This window comes from Tyto alba, unplaced genomic scaffold (genome assembly GCF_018691265.1).
Source record: "Tyto alba isolate M040663 unplaced genomic scaffold, T.alba_DEE_v4.0 Super-Scaffold_5, whole genome shotgun sequence".
Classification (NCBI taxonomy): domain Eukaryota; kingdom Metazoa; phylum Chordata; class Aves; order Strigiformes; family Tytonidae; genus Tyto; species Tyto alba.
The window spans coordinates 16,246,567-16,260,601 of NW_024881326.1; the positions used below are offsets into that span (position 1 = coordinate 16,246,567).

A 14,035-nucleotide genomic window follows, 5' to 3' on the forward strand; every position below is an offset into this window, starting at 1 on the left:
CTCAGAATATATACAATTTTGCCTTTCCTGGTGGGCGCAGTGGAGTTTTTATATCACTATAGCCAAACTGTTTTGGAATAACATAAACTATATCAGTCAATGATACTTTATATTGTGGCTTCTGTCATACACCAAAATGGTGAGTGGCCTTCTCATTTAAAGTAGTTAATATAGAGCCAAAAGTTAAAAAACTTTTAGAAATAATTAATGCAAATAGCATATGGTTGTGACTAGCTATATGATTTTGTTATTTACTATTTGTACCTGAATTTTTTAATGAGAATTTGTAATCCAAATTCATGTAGAAAAATGATAAGACATTTTTTCTGGCAGAATGACTTCTCTGTTTTGTGGAAAAATAATTTTGGGTGCCCAGAGGTAGCTATCTTCAAGTAGTCTCTCTAAAGAATTCTTAAATGCAAAATAACCTGAAACCATTTGTTCAGTGAGTTTATTTCTTGGTCTTGCTTTCCATTGTAGTCATTACTAAATACAACAAGTAATGTACCTGCTGAAATAGATATTAATGAAACACAAGAATCCAGTTCTTGCTAGCAATAACATCACATTTTTGGCAATGTCAAGGTCTACAGGTTGGTCCACATGAATTTCATACTTTCTTAAATTGTTTTATATCCATAGCAGAAGACAATTTAGGGTGAGTTTTTGGAAATTAAAACCTCTGGCAACAATTTTAACCTCTCATTACATGTTCCAGTTCACAGACCTTCTGTACAGTAGTTCAGTAGTGTCTGTAGTCCAACCCACAGCTTCCTGTATTCACGAAGGAGTCCAAATATAAAAACCTAGTCTCAGCTTGCTGTGTATGTGAACCAGCAATATTAAGAGGGCTTAGTAGGAGTATTTTATCAGATAAAATTATTAATAAATATTCATCTGATGTATTGGAAAAATATGCAAATATCTGCATGTTTTGTGTTTTTTTCTTTATTGCTCTTGATAAAGAGATCACTGAACTTATGCACTGATGTATGTTCATTTTGTTAAAATTGTGTTTCTTTACGGCTGTGTGTTTCTTTCCCGGATATAATCCATACAGCCTTTTCAGGAATGCAAAGACAATTATTTCCTATGTAACATCAAAATTCTTAACACATAATGATACTGAGTTTGACTGGTCAGTGTTCCAGTAGAACAGAGACTCTAAAAATGAAGGTGGTTGTGTTATAAAATGAAGGACTGACAAATATAACCTGCCCATGCTTTCTTTTAGGGATAGACCTGCCGTTTATGATGATGCCCCACCCTCTGCTTCCCGTCAGCCTACCTCCTGCTTCGGTTGCAATGGCAATGAATCAGATGAACCACCTCAATACAATAGCTAACATGGCAGCAGCAGCCCAAATGCACAGTCCTCTTTCCAGGGCAGGGGCCTCTGTTATAAAGGTAAGAGTCATCTATGAGACTTAGAAAAAATAGCTTTTTGTGGCTAACAAAAACATTTGCAGTGAGTTTCTTAATGAAGATAACTAAGAGGGTTATACTGCCTATAGCACACCTGGTCTGCTGTTCCTGATGGTACTTCAATCTGAGGAAATACCCACGAGTACAGTCAAGAAGTTAAGATGCTCTGCTCTATCTACGAATCTGTAATGTAATTAAAAACAGATATTAACACTCACTAGAGTCTGGGGGAAGAAGTAGTGCTGCATCTGTCAAAGCTCAAAAGCTATTCTAAAATGTTGTTTAAAATTAAACTTAATGTTATACTTAAAAGAAAATGCTACAGAACAAAAAGGAACTCTAGTGTGGTGCAATTCCAGCACAGCTTTATAGCAGAAAACATTGTCAGAAGTACTTTAGTGAGTACAGTCTCTGGTAGCCACACCTAAATTTCCTTCTGGTTGGATAAAACATGTTTATACTTTTGAAAGGCTTCTGGTAGTCTCTTCCAAGTAGGTTGTTAAGAAAATTTCATGTCTGTGTTGAGAGCTGAAGTCCTGACACCCAGTAAAACACGTTGAGACAAGAAATTTTCATAGTAGAAGGGTATAAGATCAGTGCACCTGAAGGATGGGTACTACGGAATTCTCTGAAACAGTGTCCTTTTTTTAGTGAGCAAAAATTAAAGGTTTTCTCAATCTAACTTTTGTGTGTATTTGCACACATGTGCACGTTTCTTGTTAACAAAAGAAAATTTAGTCAGTTTTCAAAGGCGGTGATTTTAGTCCATTTTTCTGTTTTTAAATCTGTGAGCCTATAGACCTATCTGTTCAGGAAAGTACATATCTCTCTATTTTGATATTTATGCTCATTTACACACATCTATCCCCATTATTCTGGAATCCCAAAGTCCTGAGTTGCTTTTTTCTAGTAACTTTCACTGATTTGCAGAACTTACTCTCTCATATCTTTATTGTAAATCATCTTAGTTATAAAATATTATTCTATCGAGAAAGTTTCTGTTGCCAATATTACAGATCAATTGTGAGTATAAATTAATTAGGAATGTGTTGTACTTTCTATTGTCACAGCTTGCCATTGCAACAAATTCTGTTTCTACATCAAGTGGGGAAAGAAACTAGCAGTACAGCCACATGTTTATTTTTCATACTTGTATTTACTGATATCAACATGCTTTCAAGGAAGAAAGCAAATCTCTTTTGTCACATTATAGTAGCATAAAATATTATGTGTCTCTGTTCCTGAGGTTCTGGAGGCCTTTGTTTTTCTTCTGATCATCTTCCTGGCCCTGAGCATTTCCAAAATGGCCTCAGGTTGTTTTTCTTCTTTACTGAGAGTCCACTTCCAAATTAGGTCAAATCTTGTTCTTAATACTTTGATTTTGTTTACATATTGTTTTCTTGGGTTCTGGGAGGCTGGTGAAATTTAGGGAGGGCGTTCCCCACTTAGAGACTATGTAGTATTAAGATCTATAAAAATTTCTCCTTATCATCGTTTTACTGGCACAGTTGTTGATTGGGCAGGGGAAACTTGATATCTCCAATGTCCAACTATCTGTTAGTTAATACAAGTTACTGACTTGTTAGAAATTAATTTGAGGTTCCATTTGTTTCACTCGTAACCTGTTCTTTAACTGTTCAGAGACCTCTTGAGAAAACCATAACTTAAATACAACAATGGAATATCTGTAAGAGCAAGTAGACTGTATAAGCTTTGATTATATTTTAAATGTGATCAGTAATTCAAAATGAAGATTAAGTATGTATTTGTAAACAATTCTAGTTCTTTATAATATAAACTATAATTTTTGCAAGCAGTTAGGTTTAAGGATGCTCTTTAGCAGGCCCTTGCTGATGCTAGTTACTCATTTACAGCTATTCTTTTCCCCAACACCTGCACTAGAGCATACACAATATCTCCACAGCAACAGTAGGTCCCACCATCACTCTAGTGGGAATTATTTCCTCTACATGATGTAGAGGAAGATAGACCAGTAGCTAATGTGGTAAAGTGCATCCATTGCTGTGTTACTCTCACCTGTCAAGTGATGCTGCATCTTTCTCTCCTTTATTCCGAGTGCTGAAACTGTAGATGAATTTTATTACAGAGTGTGTGAGGCTCCTTTTGTCCTTTCCTTCCCTTATGTACAGTCATCTAGCTCTGAATGACAACTAATTAAGATGAAATCCTTGTACAAAACAAAACATGTAAGAGAAAAGCATTGGTGCTGTTGTTATCTGTCAGCAGTATTACTTTTATTATATGACATTAAGTGCATTTAATAAGTACAAAAAATGATAAGTTTTAGATAGACTGAAATTCCAGGATCATGTTTTGACTTAAAATGGGAGAAATGAATGGAATATATTGAGTGTGTATCTATTTCCATACTCTGATGACTAAAATAACCACTTGGCCTGTTTCCTATAGGTGTGAGAATCGGCTGTGTTATAAAGGTTTTGAATGAAGTCATTATGCTTTTTATATCACGTTTGCCATTTAGAAATAAGCTGTTCTACCAAGATATGCATGATCAGCAAAGTTAACATTTAGTGCTCCAGAAAGAAATGTCATAACTATGAAACTTGATTTCTTCCTGACAGGAACACTATAAATTAGGCAGGCACAGTGGCCAGGCTCACAAAACCTTCTTAGCCATCTATAACATGATCTGATGTGATTATAGCAGCACCCACTAGCAGTGCTATAGCTACGGTTCTGACAGTGCCCCTGTAATAAATCCAGTCTTTCAGGGATTTACTGCGCATCTGAAACAGCTTGCTCTGTTTGAAACTTGGCTCAAACGGTTCTGAAGAATCTGTATAATTGAGGGTCTCATATGCCAATACCAAAATTTGACAGCAACACTGACTTCACCACCCTCTCTTTTCTTCCTCTTGTGCACACTCTCCTGTTCTTTTTTTCCAGACCTGGATGAACTCTGCAATCCTGTTACCGGCCTAGGTATAAAATGCTTTGCCAGTCTGAACTTGAGGACCAGTCTGGGGTGGAATTTAGCTGAAGTACATTTCGATCATGGTTTAGGCTAGAAACAAGAGCGAATAAATGTAGTAGTTTACTGTCATTTGATAATTCTGTTCCTGAAACTCAGAAAAATCTACTCGGTGTTGATACTTTAAGGTCTTCAGAAGCGAAGTTTGCATGGGCCCCTTATGGCAAAAGAGAAACTGTTTTTCACTGAAGTTTATAGAACAACTCAACTCCAGAGAGCAGTAACTACATAATGTTAAGATTTTTATCTTATATTGGACCTGTAATGAATATAATTAATTATGTAACTAATTAATATGACTAGTAATATGCATTCACAGATGATTGTACAGTTTATCATAAAGGAATTATTAAAATGTATGCTGAGAACACAAATTGAATAGAATGCTGAAAGCACACCTAAATCCTAACAGATCCTTTAAATTAAATTTGGTCCAAAGGAGTTGAGACCTCATGGCACATAATGTGGACGGCAAATACACAAAGAGGTGTCACAGCAAAAATAGGAATAGCTCTTCTGTTCACTGACAGTACTTTTGAACTTCAGAATTGGACCATGCCCATATAACAACTCTCTGTCTATAGTGGAATGAGACTTCAAGCTGTGGATCCTCAAGCTATGTACAATAGGGTGCCATCAGGAGTACTGAGGTTGTGTCATCAAGCCCAAAGTCTCAGTTTATATAGATTAAGCCAGAAGAGGTTTATATGACTAAAAAACATACTAGCTGACACAATTTCAGCCAGAAGTCGGGGAGGGGAGGGGTGGGGAGGGGAAAGGCAGGCGGGGGGAGGAGGTTTGGGGTTAGGAAATTATAAGGAGGGCTGGCAAGAGCCAAGTTTCTGATGCTTTGGCTGTGCCAGTCTTCATATATTCACTGAAAGACCACTTTCCAAGGTGTCCTTTGAAACAGGTTGGTGGGAGATGCTGTGGTTTGAGTGGGTTTGAAATTGTGGGAACCTAATCCAAACCAGGGGCCTTAAGCCTCTCACTTTTATGTTAGATATCAAAAGAGTACAGAAAGTAGAGTAACAAGGGAAAATTTTATCCCAGGGATGTGAGAGGCTCTTTTACCCTTTTCTCCAGTTTTTCCTTGCTTGTTGCTCTATTCACCTCATACACATTTTACTTTTCTTCCTCCCCTTGTTCACGTCTCACCCTTCCTCCTCCATTTCTTTTCCTTCTCATCGTTCTCTCTCCCGTTCATTCTGGCTTTCTAACAACATCTTCTGAGCTGCTGAGAGATGTGCTTCTCCTGAGTAGGAGTATTTCTGCAAATTGGTTTCCTGTTGCCCATTTTTCTTCTATCATCATTCCCTCATGTTTGCTGTATTCCTATTTTTCTCTTATTCTTTTTTCTCTTATTCTTTCTGCTCTTGTCCAGGTCCCAATTAGGAATAAATGGCACATTTTTTGAATGCAGCTGGAAAAAACAGAGAAAATAAGTTAAAATGTAATAGAAATGCTTTGTTTTTAAAACAAAACAAAACAAACAAAACAAAACAAACAAACAAAAAAACCAAACAAACAAAAACCAAACCAATTTATTTTAGTTTTGTATTTGAAATCATATTTCTTTTAGTATTTCACCCCAATGTACTTTAGAAACAAACCAAAACCCACCAACTTCCCCACCCAGAAAAAGGGACACACACACACATTTTTTAGGTGAAATGTAATTTTTTGTTTTAGTAGGGAAACTGAAACCTTTTACTTCACATCCACTCTAAGCAATTTCTGTGTGAATATTTTGGTCTACTGATAAACAGAACAAAGCATTATTTGGTCGGTGTGATCTAGACATGCAGTAGAGATTTTTGAGTCTTCTTTTCTTTGTATTCTGTTCTTCTCCTAATTTTGTGGGATTGTTAAAGCATTTGTGAAGGATGTTTATGACATGATTTTAAATTCCCTAAAGAGAATACAGATGGGCTGTGTAATTATTGCTGAGAGGTGCTATTTTCTGTGTGCTGTACAACTCATATTTATAATATTTACCTGACAGCCAGAAAAATGTGGCCATCTCAGAATACTCCAAAACAATTCTTCTCAGTATAAAAACATTTCTCATAACAGAATTTAAAACATTTGATATCATATCTTTCTGTGCACTCAATTCATTCGGAATTGTTTTCAGAATATTACAAGATTTATAAAATAAAAGTTCCATAAAATTTGTTATTTTTCTCATTATTAGATCTATTCTGTCCCATTTCATAGCATGTGTTCATTTTTACTGCTGAAATGGGCACTAGAATATTTTAGGAGAGTGACATGTGAGACAGAGTTTAAGTTTGCTTCTTATAAGGCTAGTTTTTGTGGCTGTATCTGTAGCAAAGGAGAAGTGAGTGTGCAGTTTTGTGTCTTTTTATTCACTGATACAGAGAAACTACTATGTTGGGAGATGTTCAAGTCCCTACAAATAGCATTAAATATCCTTCTCATCTCTGCTCCTTTGAAGGGAGGCATATCCCTCTCCCTGCAATGCTGAGAATGCCTGGCTTGTTAACACAGAGACACCTAGTTGCTAGGTTAAAGAAAAAGCAATGAATACTTATTTTAAACTTGCAGTGGAAAAAAAAAATACAGTGAGAAGCAAGTACATCTCTTTTTTGCAGAGCTTGAAAGGGAATATTGTTAGGCCAAGCACATACTAGCTTTTAGTTCTGGCTCAGATCTTTTTAGTATTAGCTTAGTCATTTGCATTTGTACCTAATAACTAATATAGCTTTAAAGTAGATTAGATATAGCATTATCATCATTAGTCCTGGGAGTGCCTTTCATTCAGTAGCAGCTCTGGGTGAAACAATTCATAGGAAGCTTACAAGTAGAAAGTTTCCACTGCAAGATCCTTTCTAATTTTAGTCAATGTTATACTTTCAGATTCAAAGTAAAATGTAAAGGTAAAATCTTAACATATGAGTGAAAGTTGCCATAGTTTTCACAGTGACTGCTAATTTAAGAAATGGTGAAGAAGGAAGCTCTTATTTGGCTGTTTACCAATACCATCTGATTAGCTGTGGTCTTCTGTTTGGCTGGGCAGCTGGCAATTAATGAATTGATAGGAAGTAGTCACAAGGTAATGGAATTAGCAAGTGAACATCTGGTATTAAAAAACAGTAAATGTAGAAGAGTTTTTATAATTTCTTAAATTTGGTGGGAAAACAATTACCAATTGACTACAACTGAAAACTATATGTACACAGTGAAAAAAATTGCATTTTAAATGGCAAAGTACATATTTTTAAGTGAATGACTTCCCGATACACTGTAAAAGATGAATGGGATCCAGCTGGCTTTCAGACATACAGATCCTATCTTAGTTTTTAGACCAGCTGTTTACCTTGTTCATCTCCAGTTCTTACAGCAATTGGAGATACTATAAGTAGCTCAGAAGACCAACAAGTCGTCCATACTCTTTGCATGTGCCCATTTGCAGACTGAGATGATTCAAAATATAAACCTAACCACAAAAATAAACCTAACCATCTCTTGCCCAGAAACAGTAACTCTAACTATCATATTTCTTGTCGGCCACTGTCCAGCATCATTTTAGATTTAGCACAGCTTCTGTTTACTGTGTCAGGATTATTCGTTTTCTTTGAAAAGCCTAGATGCCAATTATGTATTGCTTTTCTCAGTAACGTGTTAGTTAAAGACTGTAAACTTTAGAACACTATTACAAATGTACTTGTTATTAGAATTCAAATAGTATTACTTTCAACTAAGGTCAGTTGGAAAGAAATGTGTGTCTTAGTATTAACTAAAAAAAAAAAAAGTTAGCAATTCAATTCTTTGCTAACTGAAATTGGTTAACTTCTTATTGTTCTCTCTTATTGAGGATGGAACTCGGCCAGGGAGATAGGAGCAGCGATACCACAGGCATGAAATTGTGGTAGCTTTGGGAGGAGGTGGGGAGGTCTGCAGCCAGTCTACTGCCTGACTGCTCCTGGCTTCACAGGCCTCTCCAGAGAAATGAGACTCTGGTTTCTAGATGTTTTTAACATAGTCCATTTTGAGAATCTGAATGGTGGTTTGGCAAGCACTGGGAGATCGATGTGTGGCACAATAAACATTCCAATGGCTTACTAGTGTGCAAATTACTGTTGGAAAATTTGTTATGCCAGAGCCTATGAACTCCATTTTTCCAACATGGTCATCAGCTCTGAGTCTTTCTTACAATAGTTGAAAGCTCTGATCTGGACTTAAAGACAGTAGAATGCCCATTTTTCGTTCCTTTCCATTTCATTAGCAAAGTCTGGTGAATTCCAGCTCTCCTGCCACTGCAGAGCCCTGTAGAGTACAGAAGCAGCACCTCAATTAAATATGAAATATCAAGATAAATGTCTGAATAAAATATCCAGGACTCACAAACTTCCAAAACCTGCTTGTCAGCAGTGAAATGCCATTAAATCCTCTAGGAACTCATTAATAGATTAACATTTGGAAGAGTAATTACAGCTAGATTAAACTAAGAATAAGGAAAAATAAAGGAAAATCCAGCAGCATCATTTCTCTAAACTCTTGACACAAAATGAAGATCAATACAATAAAAAATCAGAGGTAAGGAATTAGGGTCAAGATGATTATGTCAAAAATAGGTAAGCTGTTCATATATATTTCAAATAAAACTAGTGTGGATGCATCTGTTATGTAGTGTTTCATATTATTTGTGTGGAATATTACCTCACAGGGGATAGAAAAGGGATATTGAGGTGAAATCAAGGATGTATCTGGAAATTGGATGAGTTGATGACTTCAGTGCCGTTAACCTAAATCACAACTAAAATTAACAATGTCAGGCTTTGTAGCTACATTTTCTGAGCCACAGCAAGACCCTGATCTTTAGTGAGACAGAAATATATTACCCTTCAAAAGGATTAAATACTGCAAAAGTCTTTTTTGAAAATTTATGTTACAGCTCTGTAAAGGGAAGAGAAAAGATAAGATAAAGTAGGTACTATAGTTAGATAAATAGGTGAGATCTTGAGAAATGTTTTCATTTTTCATAAAATACTCACAATCTGTAAATTTTATATATATAATTCATTACATTATAAACTGGAATATGAATCTTGCAAATTTATAAAATGGGATGAAGTACAAATGGAGAAAATACTACTTTATTTAGAAATGCTTCTCTCTTGCTATGAGCGTACCTACTGCAGAATCAGGCTGCACAGCAGTGTGCCTCTGGGAACAGAGCTATTTTCAATAGGAAAAAAAATAAAATATATGAAAAGTAACAAAGTTGTAGAATACATGTATGACAAATAAAATTAAGTCATCAATGTGTAAAAAAAATGTTAAGGTTTTAGATTTGTAATTTTCCTATTTAAATGCCCTCATTGATTTGTTACAAATACTGTTAACCCTGTGTTTGGAAAACGGTGAGGACATTATCACTTGTGTTCTCATTTGTAATAAAATAGATTAACTTGCTGTGAAATTTTAACTAGGCTGAGACACAACAGTAGCTACCTAATGAACCAGAGCACATTGCTGTTAAGTAGCTAAATAGATGCATACTGATTACAGGACTGAAAAATGGATCTGTTTACTTGCAAAAAAAGAGTCTGTTCATAGTGTTATTCATTATAGTAGGGGAAATTCAGCATTACATTTCCACACAAACATTTAGGAATAGACAATTTCTTGATCCATGTTCAGTCTTACATGATGATACTCTATCTTCATTTGTAGTACATAGGATACAGAGAAAATTTCAGCTCCTTTGTTGCTTACAGGGAAACGTGGATCTTCCCTGTATATGTAAATTTTTGTAACGGGTAAGACATTAGATGACATAATCAACTAATTCTCTTAGAAAGTGATTCACTGTGTGATTAAGAATGACATTATTTGACACTTTTATTTCTGCCTGAACATTTCAAACCAAGACCCTGAGTTTCAAGGCAAATTACTTGAAGCAGAAATTATTTTATAGCAAGAGACAATGGGAAATGCAGTTACCAGAAGGAGCTCGAATACTTTGCTTTTCCAAATCATCAGCTTTTGAATTACTCAGATAACTCCCATTTAAGATGACATATATGGCTGTTTGTGTGATATCTAAGTGTTAATTCATAGTAATATTTGTTCATAGGTTTTTTTGCAGAACAGTTGGCATGTCCTCTACTTGGCTATTCATTGTCATGGTTGCAATAGACAATGAAATTTACTTAAACTATGTACTCTTCTGTAAAAGTAATAATTTCAAAATGATACCTTAATTGTAAATGGAGTACTCTTTGTGGTAAAAAGAGATGAAATAGTGCCAAAGAAGGCTGTTAAAACTGAAATCGAGGCAAATACAATTACAGAGTTGTAGCCTGTTAGGAGTAACCCATTTGGAAGCTATCATTTGCACAAAGGTAAAAGACATGTAGTATTTATAAGCTCTGGATTGCATGTCTATGATTCAGCATTTATTTAGGAGAATACTTCTTGGGGTTAGAATGTGACTTTTAAAGTTAACTTAAGCAACCCATCCACAGAGTAAGTCACGACTCTCTTTTACACTTCTGATCATCTTGGCAGCCTCTAAACCCACTCTTCTGAAGACCAAGAAGAAAACACAGGAGACTTTGAGATCAGCGAGTGAGATTTTTTTCCCCCCAGAATTTGAAAATTTGTTTAAAACCATTGTTTTCAGTATTTTACGAACTTGTGACTCAACATAATAGATTCATATCTGTTAAAATTTAATAAACATTTAATAAACATAAGCATTCAAAAATACTGCAATTAAAAGTCTCCCTTTAAGATTTATTAGTTATTGTATGTTCATTAAATAACAGATAATTAGTGAAAACAGATCCATTGAGGATTAACAACTATGTAATAGATACACATCTGTTACATGATTTAGAGGCTCAGTTGTTATTTAATGTACAATAACTATCCTATTAAAAACACATTCAATGCTATGTTTTCAGCTGGTGTGATTGGAATAGGCAAATGCCACCCCTTGCTATTAGGAGGATCCAATCTCACATTCCCTTTGCATCATTCTCAAATGTATCTGCAAATATGAAGATGAGTATGGTTTGAAGAGATGGTTTTAATGGGTAACAGAATATTCTTAAAATGTCACTTCCTTCCAGTGCTATTAATGAATTGCCTCAATAAGTTATGAACAGAAGCTATTATGCCAGCTATTTATAATGGAAAAACTATTAGAATCTACCATTACCTTCCTAAAGCTGTATTATTGATTTAGGATACTGTCTAGCAAAAATTGTTTTAAAAGTTCAGATGCTATTGAGTTTATTTTCAAAAACATATGTTAAAGTGCCACCAAGTAGCCAGATTGCATACTCCTCACGAAAAATCTTTGAGAATAGGTTAGAACGGCAGAAAAATTATGAAGTTCCTTTGAGATAAATTCTCTAGATTACACTGTAATTGTGATTTTTAAGGAGGTGGGGGCAAGAGGATCTCCCATTTTAAAAAAAGGCAAGTTGTATTTCAGTTCTGAGTTTCCACAGGGAACAGTCACTTGTCGGGGATGAGGGTAACTCCAAAGATGCAGTTTCTGAAATTCTGTAAATTCAAGCATCTTCTGGTTAGTGTGAATCTACACTTTCAAGGATTTACAATAGAGGGTTTAACACATTGAAGGGATTTTAAGTTAAGAATATCTGGAGTTTCTCAGGCCATGATCTGTCCCTTTTAGAATATTATTGGGGTTTATTAGTCCTGAGTGGTACTGGAATTGTGAAATAATTGACAAGAATTATTTGTGTGGATTCACTGGGTTGGAAGGGATCTCAAATGGTCAGATAATCTCTTGCCTTCCTCAAGACAGGATGAATTATTACTTACGCCACGCTTGTTTAACCTGTTCCTAAAGATTTTTACTGGTGAAAATTCCACGGCATCTTCAGGCAATCTGCAACTATAGATACACAGAACTGCAGAATTTAATTTCATTAAATTTTTATAATTTCTTATCCTTTTTTTTTCCCTGACCTGAAATAATGTGTATATTTAAATTAGAGGTTAATATCAAAGTTTTGTGTTCAAATGTACACGTAAGAATTTGCAAGCACATTCTTATTTTTGTTAGCCAGTGGTGCTTTTCATGCAAAAGTGAAGTTCTTACCAGTACCACAGCTTTTAAAATTTGTCTGAGCACTACCCTGAGAAGATATTGATGTAATTTTTTCAGGTGCAGATTCTACTGAGTTTACAAATTTGACTACATTTGGTGACAGTTTATCCAAATCTAAATAATTTGTTTGAAATGTGACCCATATATATCAATTTTACTATTTACTATTAAAAATAGTTTGTGAAAACAACATGAAAGAGTACTTTATGTTCCTATTTGTGAAAAAGAAGGAAAATAAAAAGTTACCAAGAAAAAAAAGGTGGCAGATGCTATGTCATGACACAGGATGAAAAGTTGTGCCCAGATACAGTGCATGTAGAAGGCTATACTTTTTTGGCTGTAGAAGACTATACCGCTCTTTCGATGTGAATTCTGTTTGCTATTTATCTCAGAAAGACCATTTGTTACTGCTATTTTAGCCCACTTGATTTTTTCATTGAACTTCAGTGAAGTTCATGCATCAACTTGCACAGACCTTGTTTTATTTCCGTTTCAAGGAAAGGATTCAAGACAGCCCTTCTCCAGCTCCATCTCTAGAAGACAGTCAGCGGCCTGGGAGCCACGCTTCCTCCCATCAGAGCAGCAGCGTGTCCAGCTCACCGTCCCAGTTGGACAACACACCAGACAGAATTGGTTAGTTCTCTGCAGCCTCACACCCCTTCACAGTTACTGACCTCAGGAGTTTTAGAAGTTTGTTGAGGCAAAAATTTCTTTACCAGGAAATTCAAGGAAGCACTCACTTGCTGAAAAACCCCAGAAAGTTCATCACGGTGGTTTGTTTTATTAGGTTCATCACTATGCAGAGCCCAGCCCCCCAGATTCATTCTGTGATGGTTTTCACTCCTGCATAGAAGATACCACTGCTTTTCCGATACGACCAGCTTCTCTTGCATGCTAGAGTAAGAAGGTGCCTGTGAAGGCACCTGGACTTGAAAAGTAGCAAAATATCTTTTTCTTTGGATGTTTGTCAGAAAAGTCACAGATTATATGATGGCTTTTCCATTCCAAAAACCGCCCCATGTCCACACATTCTCTCATCACCACGAGGCTGAGGGCTTTCTGATTCTTTTTTGTCTCTCCACCACAGCTTTCACAGCCTGTGCATTATCGATTTAGGTCCTATTCTTGGTGCTTCCAAGAGGGATCTAGGGCGAGTCAATTAACATCTCTTCACATCAGTGTATGTCAACACTCTCATCTACACAGGGACTGGAGCCCATGCAGGCATTGCTGAGCTAGATTTAAACTACAAAAACAGTGCAGTCCATGTAAGTCAGTGTAGACTTCACTCTGATCAAATAACTACTCAGCTGCTTGCTGGGATTTTGCAGTTTTGACTCTGGTCCATGCAGCAGCACCATGGCACTACATAGCACAGTTGACTACCCAAAATAGTCAGTAGAACCTGAACTGCTTTGCCTAAGCATTTGCACACACAGGGCAGAGACTAGAAAGTATATTCCCCTCAGCTTTTTCATATG

At 35.9% G+C, this 14,035-nt stretch overlaps 1 protein-coding gene across 7 annotated transcripts in view; it reads left to right on the top strand.

The window, feature by feature from the left end:
* Positions 1 to 14,035, top strand: part of DACH2 (dachshund family transcription factor 2) — a 311,886-nt gene that overhangs the window by 240,772 nt on the left and 57,079 nt on the right. For 4 of the 7 annotated variants that reach the window (XM_042807358.1, XM_042807360.1, XM_042807363.1 and 1 more), the window contains 2 exons: positions 1,235 to 1,407; positions 13,028 to 13,187. In XM_042807358.1, coding sequence (XP_042663292.1) covers positions 1,235 to 1,407; positions 13,028 to 13,187 — 333 coding nt within the window. The remainder of the gene's footprint in view (positions 1 to 1,234; positions 1,408 to 13,027; positions 13,188 to 14,035) is intronic. The other 3 variants (XM_042807359.1, XM_042807361.1, XM_032982750.2) reach the window with 1 other exon arrangement.